This window comes from Echiichthys vipera, assembly GCF_963691815.1.
Source record: "Echiichthys vipera genome assembly, chromosome: 18".
NCBI lineage: Eukaryota > Metazoa > Chordata > Actinopteri > Perciformes > Trachinidae > Echiichthys > Echiichthys vipera.
This window is the reverse complement of record NC_139843.1, coordinates 3,498,023-3,510,713: the sequence shown is the minus strand read 5'-3', so window position 1 is coordinate 3,510,713 and position 12,691 is coordinate 3,498,023. Positions and strand designations below refer to the sequence as shown.

The following is a 12,691-nucleotide window of genomic DNA, read 5'->3' as shown; positions in this document are numbered from 1 at the left end:
ACTGAGAACGAGATCTCCTGTTCAGGTAGAGCGAGAAAGACCTCCGGAGATGAGACGCGCTCGCTGCACACCAGGAGTTCTGCCGGCGTCGCCTCTGATTGGAGCTGCGACGTCTCCTCATGTCTAACCGCAGCCTCGACGACCCGTCCACGTGTGTTGTGCGCGGCCCGTGGAGTCTGCTCGACGCCGCCTTCACTGAAACGGGAGCTAAAAGCTGCGATGTCCGACTCCCGTGTGGAATGTGAACACGCCGCGGCGATGTGGCGAAAAAACAAGGAGCTGGAATGTAAATGGCTCCGTGAGACTCGGTGACGTTTGCATCAAAAATCAAAATCAGAGCGGCGCGAGATCGACCGAAATCATCAGTCGACCAAGGTGTGATGTTTTCAAATGTTTGGTCCCAAGACAAAAGGTGGGAGAACGTGGCTGCAGAGGTGCCTTAAAGAAGAAAAGGTGAGGAAAAGGATGCTGGATTAACGTCCCTGCACGGTGCTCCATCAGTGAGCACTTCTCCTCCTCTCGCTGCACAGTTCAGTCTGCTGCTGCACCCAGCGGCCGTTCTCAAAGACACCCCGTCTCTGCAGATCTGTGACCTCTCAGCCGCTCCTCCCACCTCCTGCACCAACAGCCTCGCTGGTGTCGCTCGGCCACGCTGCCAGTCACAGGATCTGCACCTCCTCCGGTAGGTGAGGAGATCGGGGTGCCGGGTAGGGCTTCGTGGTCTGGGGGAGAGCGTGGGGTAGACCCTCACTCCTGCTCCCCCGTTCAAGCAGAGCTCCAAACCCTCCTGGATCTCAAATAAAAACCTATGCAGGGAGACAGCCTGCCGCTGGCAGTGCAACGCTGTGCCGCTCCCGGCGCCCCGGCCCCGCCTCACTTCTTGACGGCCTGCCGGTAGCTGTGTCTCTGGCCTTCCTGTCGGACCTTGCTGCTGCTGCAGCCGCTGGCTTTGCTGCTGTTGCCCCCGTCCCTGGTGCTGCTGGCCTGGCTGATCTGGCTGGCCTGGCTGCTGTCCTGCAGCGTGGGGCTGGAGTGAGCCCTCTGCAGCGAGTTGTCCTCCAGGAGCTGGGACTCGAACACAGACAGGTCCTCCTCACCGCTCCGGACTTTGGCTCGCAGCAGCATGACGTAAGTGGCGTACCGTGTTTTCTGTAAAGGTGCAGAGAGACAGCGGACACCTGAGAGAGCTGCGGTGCTGTAATAACCGTTTAATGCTTCGCTGCCTTTCCCTTTTATTCCGTTCTCTAAGTGCAGCTCACCTCAAAGTCCAGATACTCGTCTCGCTGCCGGTACTCTTCCAGCTCGCGTCCTTTGACCTTGCGGTCGGGAGGGTACGAGCGCAGCTCAGCCAGCTCAGTGGAGAGGGCTCTGAATCGAGACTCGTGGGATCTGATCTGCTCCTCCTGGAAGCACAAAGTCACACTGATGAATGAAAGAGTATTTAATTCCCAGTTTTTAAATGTTTTTATACAATCAGTCCACTAGTGGAGAAAATCCATAATGAAAATAATCATTAGTTAATAGTTGAAAGACTGCAAACAGCTGTTCACACTAAGGTACCTCGGACAGTTTGGACATCGTCCCCGGCAGAAGCGGCCGGCTGAACTTCTTCTGGGAGCCGATGGCTGCCGGGAAAGGAGGAGCGGAGAACATGGCGGCCACCGCGTTGATCCGCGTGATCCAAGACTGCATCTGCTCCGCGTTCCTGCGATGGATGTTACACACATGTTACGCAATTACAAACAGATTTACAGCAGTGGGCACAAACAGAGTCACCGGCTCCTCTGCACGCTCACATCAGCACATGGCTAGATAACAACATCAAAGGGATCATTATCGGAGGCTGCAGCCTCGCTGTTGACAGAAAATATTTTGGAGCCAATTAATGCATGAGAGAAAAAGGGCCTGTTTTACGCTAACAGAGCCATTAGGGGCCCAGGAGAGATATCAGATTGAATCAGACAGCCTTGCTTAGATCCCCAGAGAGGGAGAGGGAGAGAGGGAGAGGGAGAGAGAGCGCGAGAGAGAGAGAGAGAGAGAGAGAGAGAGAGAGAGAGAGAGAGAGAGAGAGAGAGAGAGAGGGGTGCAGTATCTGGGACAAATGCAAGCTGCAACTGGAGCACAGAGCCTGTCCTCCAGGGGGCTGAAACATGTGGCCACTCATGTGCCACTGCCTGGATCCTGAGAACACACACATGCACACCTCCACCTCTCCTGTTATATATATATATATATATTTATTTATGCACAGTACATATATACACGCATCTTGTTTCGTTGATCCGTGTGCTCTCTGTTCTGTTCTGCACACCTTATGCACATGTGCACAGCTGTTCTCAGCTGAGGTCGGGTGCTCAGCTGTGATAGTACCGTATCACACCCATATGTGAACGCTATGACAGTGATCTGCTGCTTCAGCTTTTGGTTTCAGTACTTCCTCCAGATGTTTGAACCTGGCTGCAGGTCCAGCGCTGAAGTGCAAACCAATCTGGGAAGACATTTCTTTATGGAGCTGGCCTCACGAGGTAAAGAATAAGAGGTAACGGATCGGAGAAACCAGGTCTCTCCCACTAGAGAAACATGATTCCTTGGCCGTGTATGTGAGCATCCACGCCAAAGTCTGATTCAAACAGACTTAACTACCATGTTTTCATTTTGAAACAGCGATCAGATCTCTCCGTCAGAATGTATTTTAGCACCATATCAGAAATAGTCTCTGTCCATACCATAGAGCTGGGTCTGTCTGACGTTCCTGTCTGTAATAGTGAAGGTTTTCAACGCCACCGTACTCTACGGGGGAATTGTTGGGTCTGTGTAAATCATAAATAAGTCATAGAGTGTGGTCTTTACCTACTCTGTAAAGTGTCCTGAGATCACTGTTGTTATGATTTGGCACTGTAAATAAAACTGAATTGAATTGAATTCATGCAAACACGCCTGCTTCAGTGAAAAGAAACACCAGAGATTATTTGCTTGTTCTGACAAAAAGGTTGAACGGTTACAGAATGAGTCACGTTATCAGGAGGTAAAGGCGTCGGAAAACGTAGATTGGGAGTGTTTGCAAAGTAAATACGGTGATAGAGGGACTAAAACACTGAAACGTCTCTGTTTTAGGTGCTCGGACATGCAGAAGTTATCTGGATGAAAACGCGGCAAAAGAGATGCGTTTTAAAAATGGAAACGTAGTCGTGTGGCTGGAGCCCTTAATCTGAATTAGTCAGTGTAGTTACGTGCTGCGGTGAAGGTGAACGCCGCTCAGGGCTGGGGCAGAAATCTGGTTTCTGATGTGCACGAACATTTACAGACAAAAGAACCTTGCGCAGACAGAAAACCTATTTGCGGAGAAGTGTGCGTATTCCTACACCAACTATTACCAATGAGTACAGCTCCTGCAAAGGTTTTCTGACTCAGGAATCATTTATCGGTATTTATAAAGGAAAGATTGCGTGCAAATGTGCGCCGCACAGTTTTATAGATGCGTGGCACATTCATGGTTTTATGGGAACGCAATGTTCTACGCACAGCTTTAGATAAGGCCCCTGACGTGCACGCGAAAACACTGATGTACGCTGATGCATTAAGATTTCCCTTCATTTGAACGGAGCCCAGACCTCGTACACAAACGTCCACATACTTTTAACCACAAGAGAAAGCAACATGACTAAAGCAGAGAGAAGATGAGACAGGAGTTCGGATGACCATGTGTTTGAGCTCGAGGCAGGACTCACGGGGCCTGGAAGAGATACACCCTCCAGTCAGCGGTGCGCAGGTAGAAGACGTTGGGCCTCTTGCTGTAGTCTGACGCCTTCATGGCCAGAGAGTGGTGGATGGACACGGCGTTCTTCAGGTCGTCCTCAGAGAGCTGTTTGTCAGGTCTGTACTCCCCCTATGATAAATAAGAAAGGACACTTATTAAAGCTGGGGAGCTGACTAAGAGCAGGCTTTACTGGAGGAGAGGCGAGAGAGTAAAGGGATGCATGAAGACATCAGCACTGCACTGGAAACACTCATAAAAACAGCCTCTGATCAGTGCTGGAATTAACTCCTGAATTAATACTTTAAAAATACGAAAACGACACTTTTTCTGATACCTTGACTAATGATTTGACCCCAGACGGAGAAACACAAACATAAAGACGGTTGCCCCCATGATAGGAAGTTAAAGTTCCCTGATATTGTCGTGACAAACATATAATGTGCACAAAAATGTGATGGTTTATTTGCTACAAAGTGATTTAAAGTGGTCACTTGAAATATTTTGATGCTAGTGTTCGTTAGTGTTGGACGACTCGTGACAATTTACACTTATATTAGTCGCATACAATTCCTCAGTTTCAGTAAAAAGGACAGAATCATCCTTTTTCAGATCTTTTTTTGAAGAATAGAAGTTTTTTCTGACAAAAAAAGCCACATCTGTAAATTCTCAGATATAAAACGGACAAAACATCATCTTAAATTGGCAGAATATTGATTTTAAGAGCAACCATTACGTGTTAAGTTGATTTCAGACTGACTTTAAACACAAACGTATTAACAAATCACATAAATCTCATCACATCAACGATTGGAAACAGGTGTAGGAGGAAGCTGGTGCTTATAATGCTGCTTTACATCATTCGAACGTAAGAGTGTGACCTCATCCAACACCAGGGCGGAAAGGCTGACCACGCATTTACTGCACTCGACGGTTTGAGACGCGGCGCTACTGTTGGGACACATTCAGGTCGCTGTCAGAGAAAACAAAACCGCAGAGTCACGGCTCCGCTTGAGGATGACAGTCCACCGCAGAGGTTGCACCGCGCACTTTTTAGACACATGAACAGGAAGTGGGTTCTCCCTTTGATGGACTGCATTTTGGGAAATATGTGTGAGAAGGTGATGAAGGTGGTTAGCACTGTCTCCTCACAGCGAGAGGGTTCCTGGTTTGAATCCCAGCTGGGCCCTTCTGTGTGGAGTTTGCATGTTCTCCCCGTGTCTGTGTGGGTTTTCTCCGGGTTCTCCGGTTTCCTCCCACAGTCCAAAGACGTGCAGGTGTTCGGTTCATTGATGACTCTAAATCACCCGTAGGTGTGAATGGTTGTCTGTCTCTGTTCGTCTCTATGTGTCCTGTGATAGACTGGCGTCCTGTCCAGGGTGGACCCCGCCTCACGCCCGATGTCAGCTGAGATCGGCTCCAGCCCCCCGAGACCCCGACAGTGACAAGAGGCTGAAGAGGAATGAATGAATCAATTTGTGTATGAGATAAAGTGAGCGACTTACTTTTTGCAGATAGAGGATCAGGCCTTTCAGGTGCACGTAGAAGGTCTTCCACCCTCTCTTCCCTCTCGGTGCTGTGAGGAGGAGGAACAGTGTTAACATCACACCTGCAGTTATAGATATTATGCATGATCCTTTATATTCCTTATGCTCCAACTCAGAGAAGTTAAGAGGTACCTGCATATTCACAAAAAACACCAATAAGAACCAAAACAAAACTGCTACGGTGAAAGAAAGTGTAAAAAAAAAGACAAAACATTGCATTTTCATGAGCTGGAGCAGTAAATTTCTGCTTTTTTGTTTGTTTTTTCTTCTTTATCTGTTGTTTTTCTGTTTGTTACTGTTTTTGTTTTCACCCACGAGCCGAATATCACACACCGACTGATGCAAACTGGATTTTTAATTAGTTTATGATTAATAATTATACAAAATAAGAGGGGGTCGGAGCAGAAAAGTCCATCCTAACCCTTTTGAACATGAACTTATTTATATTTATATTTATTTGAGTCACGTATTTTATCGCCTATTTGCTTGTTTTCCTTGTTTTTTGCTGCTCATTCGCTTTAAATAGTTTGTATTATTATTTTTTTAACATGTTAAAGATTAATGAAAAACATAAATATAGATTTCTAGAGTTAGCTGCACTTGTTATAGACGGATGCAACTCAAGTGTAACGCTTTTAAGTCAAGTGTGGCGGCAGCTCAGTCCATAGGTGACTTGGCTGGGAACCGGAGGGTCGCTCGTTCAAGTCCCTGTGTGGACCATGAATGGAGCGTTGACGGGTGGCTGGAGAGGTGCCAGTTCATCTCCTGGGCACTGCCGAGGTGCTGTTGTGCAAGACACCAAACCCCCAACTGCTGGGGGCGCCGATCCACTGGCAGCCCCCTCACTCTGACATCTCTCCATTAGTTGCATGTATATAGGTCCTGTCTGTGCATGTGTGTGTATTTCAGGCCTGTGTGTGTGTGTGTGTTTGTGTGTAAAATGAAAATTAATAATAGAGTGAAAATTGAATTTCCCCGTTGCGGGACAAATAAAGGAGTTCTTCTTCTTTCCACGTGTGATGAAACAGCAGCTGAACGACCTTGATGAAGTTGATTTGCATGTTAATAATAAACAACGAGCGCTGTGGGAACCTCCTCTCCCTCACTCTCCTCCAAGAAACCACATCTTTAATGAATGAACGGTGTGTGTGTGTGTGTGTGTGTGTGTGTGTGTGTGTGTGTGTGTGCCTTGAGTATTTATTCTGTCTGTTTTTTAAATATATAGTGTGTTTTTATTGTTGTGTGGCGCTGGGACGAACACATTTCCCTCCTCGGGGGGATCAATAAAGTTAATTCAATTCAAACACAGACACAGACTGTTTCACATCGACTGCTCGGCTGCAGGGCGCTTTAAAACTCGCAGACCAGTCAGTACGGACACACGGTGCTTCGGCGTCGGATAAACACGGGTGTTTTTGTGCAGTTTGTAGGAGATTTGGGGGTTTTTTTTGCTGTTTTTTAAGCCTTTTATTGTGAAAGGATAGACAGGAAATAGGGTGAGAGAGAGGGGGGGAGACATGCAGCAAAGGGCCGCAGGTCGGAGTCGAATTTTCATTTATTTAATTGTCTTTTAAGTTCCAATCTATCAAAGAGTGAGTTAAATCAATGGTCCTATGACCCACTAATGAAAGCGCTTGTATTAATAAATGCGATCTCAGTCCGCGGAGACTTTCCCGCGCTAACACCAAACGCGGTGCACAGTTAGCGCCACTTCTTACGCCGCTCCCCTTCTCTCTTCAGACCTCCTCTCAGTGCGGAGCACGTGAAGGCATCACGAGAGCTGCCGACCTCCTGACTGACACAGTCGACGCCGTTCGGTTTCCACAGGAACTCTGGGAGATGAAGTCTCAGAGGAGCACCTGCAGTTACATCTGACCTCCACAGAGGCCGCCAGAAACAACGTAGCTCAATTCTTACGGACTACAACTGCATCAAATACAGTTATTTATACATATTTAATGCCTCTTCAACATCTTTAGGGAACACGTCTTGCTTTAGCGAAACCGAAATGTGACTCATGTGGACGCAAGAGGGGGAGTGGCTGCTAGGCGTCGCCTTTGATACCGGATGCCGTTGTTGTTTCTGGCACTCGTCCCACAAAACAATGGGCGTGTGTGAGTTTCGACTATAAAAACACAAATATCCCAATCCCAAATTTGAAATCTGGAAATCCAAATAGCCGAATATTCTGGTACTGGTATCGTAACACTTTACTTTTAACCTTTTTTTGGATGAAAAGTCGGATAAAGCCGGATAAAGTCGACATTACAAACTTTATCTCTTGCTGATGATCACGTGAGGTCCCTTAACAGCTACGAGGCGGGAAAACGTAAAAAGAAAAAGGCGTCTGAGGCTTCGTACTTCTCTTGCCATCCGAGTCCGCGTGGACTTTGCGGACGAGGAACCCGTTCTTGTACAGCAGCGACCCGGACGGCTGCGTCTCGTCCGTCGGGGGCTTCCCGCCGCTGCCCTCCCCCTTCACCGATCTGGAGGCGGTGGAGTCACACAGGCTGTCCCCGAGCTCGGAAAACGACTTCCGCAGCTCTTCCTCATCGCTATGGAGACAAACAAAAATAAAATTTAACAGATAAACAACAGATCCCATGGTGATCAACACTTATGTGTCACGTCTCATTAGCGACGCGGAATAAACACCTCCATCATTCATCCTGTCGGCCGTTTGCCTCTGCGCTCGTTACCGCGCAGGACAAGAGTTGCAGACACTTCACACACTTCTCACACAGAACACATGAGTAATACCCAACGTCCACTGCTGGCGCCTTGGCAGAGCTCGCTGTTTGCACAAGACATTTACAAAGCATCATGTATCCGGAGGAGGGATGGGAAACCTGCGTGATGAAGCTGCCTTCAAAGCTTTAAAAGTGTGTTTCTTCCTGCTCCGGTTCTCCTGAGAAGAACAACAACTCTCCTCGATCAAAAAGTACCACGGCTAAAGAGTGACACCATCTATCTTGTTCCAGCTTTGAGGTGAAAAACAGGGGCATCTTTACCCAGGAGAGGGGCGCAGAGGTGAAAACTGAGGCTTTAAAGACTTTGAAGAGAGGGAGGGAGCGGAGGTGGACCATATCTAACAGCATAGTCACACAACACATCCTATCTTCATTGAAAACTGGTAACTGAAGCTGCATCCATGCTCTCTTCATAGTCACCAGACCACTGTCACTCTACCTTACAGGACACAGTAGGTTGCTGGTCTATCGCATACACTCAGACTGTATAATTTTTGTTATTCCCCTTTATTTTATTTATGCAGGAATGTTCCCTTTGGTATTTAAAATCTCTTTCCCAAGAGAGTCCCGGCAGAGACGGCAGCATAAACACACAAGTTTCACATTTAAAAGCAAAACAACACACAACTAAAACAGGAAAAATCAACAAGATAAAACAACATTAAATTAAAGAAGCAGATCAGAGACAGAACAGGTGCGAATTGTATTGAAAAAGTCCTTAATCCTGCTTTTGAAATGCTCCGTGCTGATGAGGGATTCCAGTTTGAAATGATCCTGTAGTTTATTACAAGATAGAGGTGCTAAATATTTAAAAGTAATAATGAATGGGAGGATCCACGGCAGGGGTCTGCAACCTTTACCGTCAAAAGAGCCATTTTGCCGCCTCTTCCACCGGATAAAATTTGTCTGGAGCCGCAAAACATATTTAATGTCACAGCTTATAAAGGTTTATATATAATTACTGTTACCTGCCACTGTTACCTGTCCTAAAATTGTGGTTGTTCGCTAATTTCTCACCACATATCAAGCGTAAAGGTAAGCAATCATCATGTGAAATCAAATTAATATGTCCACAAAACACTATTTTCCTTCGCTAATGTTTTGGGGGGTGGGGTTTATCCAGCATCAGTGCGGGTCACCAGCTCCAGATCAGCCCCCTGCAGGGAGAGGCGCTGGGCCGTACACCGAGGATGAGACGCATATTTTCACGTAATATTTTTTTAATAACACCTTGAACTCCAAGATAAAATGTTTTACCCTTGTCCACTGGGCAAAAAACAGGTTATTTACACATTGTTTACAGTGGGTACGGAAAGTATTCAGACCCCCTTAAATTTTTTACTCTTTGTTAAATTGCAGCCATGTGCTAAAATCATTTAAGTTCATTTTTTTCCTCATTAATGTACACACAGCACCCCATATTGACAGAAAAACACAGAATTGTAGACATTTTTACAGATTTATTAAAAAAGAAAAACTGAAATATCACATGGACATAAGTATTCAGACCCTTTGCTCAGTATTGAGTGGAAGCACCCTTTTGAGCTAATACAGCCGTGAGTCTTCTTGGGAATGATGCAACTAGTTTTTCACTCCTGGATTTGGGGATCCTCTGCCATTCCTCCTTGCAGATCCTCTCCAGTTCTGTCAGGTTGGATGGTGAACGTTGGTGGACAGCCATTTTGAGGTCTCTCCAGAGATGCTCAATTGGGTTCAAGTCAGGGCTCTGGCTGGGCCATTCAAGAACAGTCACAGAGTTGTTCCGAAGCCACTCCTTCGTCATTTTAGCTGTGTGCTTAGGGTCATTGTCTTGTTGGAAGGTGAACCGTCGGCCCAGTCTGAGGTCCATAGCACTCTGGAAAAGGTTTTCGTCCAGGATATCTCTGTACTTGGCCGCATTCATCTTTCCTTCAATTGCAACCAGTCGTCCTGTCCCTGCAGCTGCAAAACACCCCCACAGCATGATGCTCCCACCACCACACTTGACTGTAGGGATGGTGTTGGGCAGGTGATGAGCGGTGCCTGGTTTTCTCCACACATACCGCTTAGAATTAAGGCCAAAAAGTTCTATCTTTGTCTCATCAGACCAGAGAATCTTATTTATCATAGTCTGGGAGTCCTTCATGTGTTTTTTGGCAAATTCTATGCGGGCTTTCATGTGTCTTACTCTGAGGAGAGGCTTCCGTCGGGCCACTCTGCCATAAAGCCCTGACTGGTGGAGGGCTGCAGTGATGGTTGACTTTCTTGAACTTTCTCCCATCTCCTCACTGCATCTCTGGAGTTCAGCCACTGTGATCTTTGGGTTCTTCTTTACCTCTCTCACCAAGGCTCTTCTCCCCCGATTGCTCAGTTTGGTTGGACGGCCAGCTCTTGGAAGAGTTCTTGTCATCCCATACGTCTTCCATTTAAGGATTATGGAGGCCACTGTGCTCTTGGGAACTTTAAGTGCAGCAGAATTTTTTTTGTATCCATGGCCAGATCTGTGCCTTGCCACAATTCTGTCTCTGAGCTCTTCAGGCAGTTCCTTCGACCTCATGATTCTCATCTGCTCTGACATGCACTGTGAGCTGTAAGGTCTTATATAGACAGGTGTGTGGCTTCCTTAATCAAGTCCAATCATTAGAATTAAACACAGCTGGACTCCAATGAAGGTGTAGAACCATCTCATGGATGATCAGAAGAAATGGACAGTACCTGAGGTAAATATACAAGTGTCACAGCAAAGGGTCTGAATACTTATGTCCATGTGATATTTCAGTTTTTCTTTTTTAATAAATCTGTAAAAATGTCTACAATTCTGTGTTTTTCTGTCAATATGGGGTGCTGTGTGTACATTAAAAGGAAAAAAAATGAACTTAAATGATTTTAGCACATGGCTGCAATTTAACAAAGAGTAAAAAATTTAAGGGGGTCTGAATACTTTCCGTACCCACTGTATATATTTTTTTTGCCAAATCTATAGGGAGCCACTGATAAGGGGCTGAAGAGCCGCATGTGGCCCCAGAGCCGTGGGTTGCAGACCCCTGATGTACGGTGACGAATCTCCGAAAAGAAACCACCTGTCAGGCTCCCGTCCTGGCAGCCCTTCCCTTTTCCTTCTGTTCCTGTGTTTGTCTCCCTCTGTCTGTGTTTCCCTGTGTGTGTCTCCTCTCTCTGTGTTTGTCCGTTGGAGACGGGAGGCGTGGTTTCCCGGACAAGCTGTTTCCAATCCCACTGATCACCTCCCCACCAGTTAAAGAAGCCGGATGTGAGACGCATTCGGGGCCAGATCGTTTCATCATCTCTGTGGTATCGTGTCCTGATCGTTGGCTCCCCTTTGTTCTTTGAGACTTCTGCTCCGTTCCGTGTTTCGATGTTTATTGTTTCTTTGTTCTTCTTCGCTCCAGTTACCCGTGATCCTGTTCCTGTTTGCCTCCCGGTCTGCCTGCCTACCACCCGCTTGTGTTCCCCTGATCGTCTCAGTGTTGTTTGCTACCTCACCTACACTGGACTCGCTCAGAAGAGCAGCACCTTCACTTGGACCCCACTCCTTTTTCCCTCACGCCCTGGACACTGTTGCATTTGCGTCCCAGTTCTCCGTGTTTTCCCAGTTCTGTTCATGACACCACCCCGGGCGCTGCCATCTTATTTGTTCTATGCCCACGGGGCGCTGCCATGTTTAAGTTTTGCAACCGTGGACAGGAAAAGGAGGAACTCGGGGGGACGAGAGTGCATCGATTGGCTCCTGAGTTGGATCTAGCGAGGGTCCATGTGCACGCCCACTTCTATCGGCAACCTGACGCTTCTGCTGCTAACAACATTAGCTCGGCTAATCGGAGGTAAGCTGTACAGCTAACTCAACCTTCATTACTGTAGTAGTACTACATTTGGTAAATGTATGGTAAATGGACTTGTACTTATAAAGCGCCTTTCTAGTCTTCTGACAACTCAAGGCGCTTTCACAGTGTTTGTCACATTCACCCGTTCACACAGACATTCACACTGATGGCAGTGGACATCTACACACCCTCTAATGTAACCATTCACACCACATTCACACACCCATGCGCAGCACGGGGAGCAATTCGGGGTTCAGTGTCTCGCCCAAGGACACTTCGACATGTGAACCAGGGGAACTGCCAATCTCTCGAATGGAGGACGACCCACTTTTGCACTGAGCCACAGTCGGCCCATGGTAAACATGGAGAATAACGTTATGCTTGTGTTGTAGCTGAAGTTACACTGTGTAAGATGTCACCGTTTCATTTATACTACGGTCTAGCGCTGCCTCGGTTGGTTAGTTTGTTATTGTGTGACTCTGGTGTGTTTAAGGGGGCGTTCGGGTTCATCGAAGTCACAGAATAACCCTAATAAAGTAACCGACAGAGGCAGTGGCAGCAACTCCACTGTGCACTTTGAGGTAAAATCACTGTTTTTGTTAATGGAGTCTGGTGGCTTTGAAGGAGTCTGGTGGCTTTGAAGGGAGCAGCGACAACAGATCAGGTCACACAAAAACACTCCAAAAGATCCAAACTTATCTCTCTAATGAAGCATTTCAGACTGAAAGTGGAGCGCTGACACGTCTCAGAGTGTAATAATTTACCAGCCTTTCTTTATTAAAGTGCGTTCTCAGGCGGAGACTTGTTTCTGGTGCATGTGAA

The 12,691-nt window shown here is 47.0% G+C and overlaps 1 protein-coding gene across 1 annotated transcript in view; it reads right to left on the bottom strand.

Moving 5' to 3' along the window:
- Positions 1 to 459: 459 nt before the first annotated feature.
- LOC310960919 (PH and SEC7 domain-containing protein 1-like) overlaps positions 460 to 12,691 on the bottom strand; it is a 64,731-nt gene continuing 52,499 nt past the window's right edge. Inside the window, exons 11-16 of the mRNA XM_083932784.1 lie at positions 7,663 to 7,856; positions 5,260 to 5,330; positions 3,729 to 3,886; positions 1,561 to 1,705; positions 1,260 to 1,403; positions 460 to 1,149 (exon numbers count right to left, since the gene is read on the bottom strand). Of these exons, the coding sequence (XP_083788910.1) occupies positions 874 to 1,149; positions 1,260 to 1,403; positions 1,561 to 1,705; positions 3,729 to 3,886; positions 5,260 to 5,330; positions 7,663 to 7,856 (988 nt within the window). The 3' untranslated portion in view covers positions 460 to 873. The remainder of the gene's footprint in view (positions 1,150 to 1,259; positions 1,404 to 1,560; positions 1,706 to 3,728; positions 3,887 to 5,259; positions 5,331 to 7,662; positions 7,857 to 12,691) is intronic.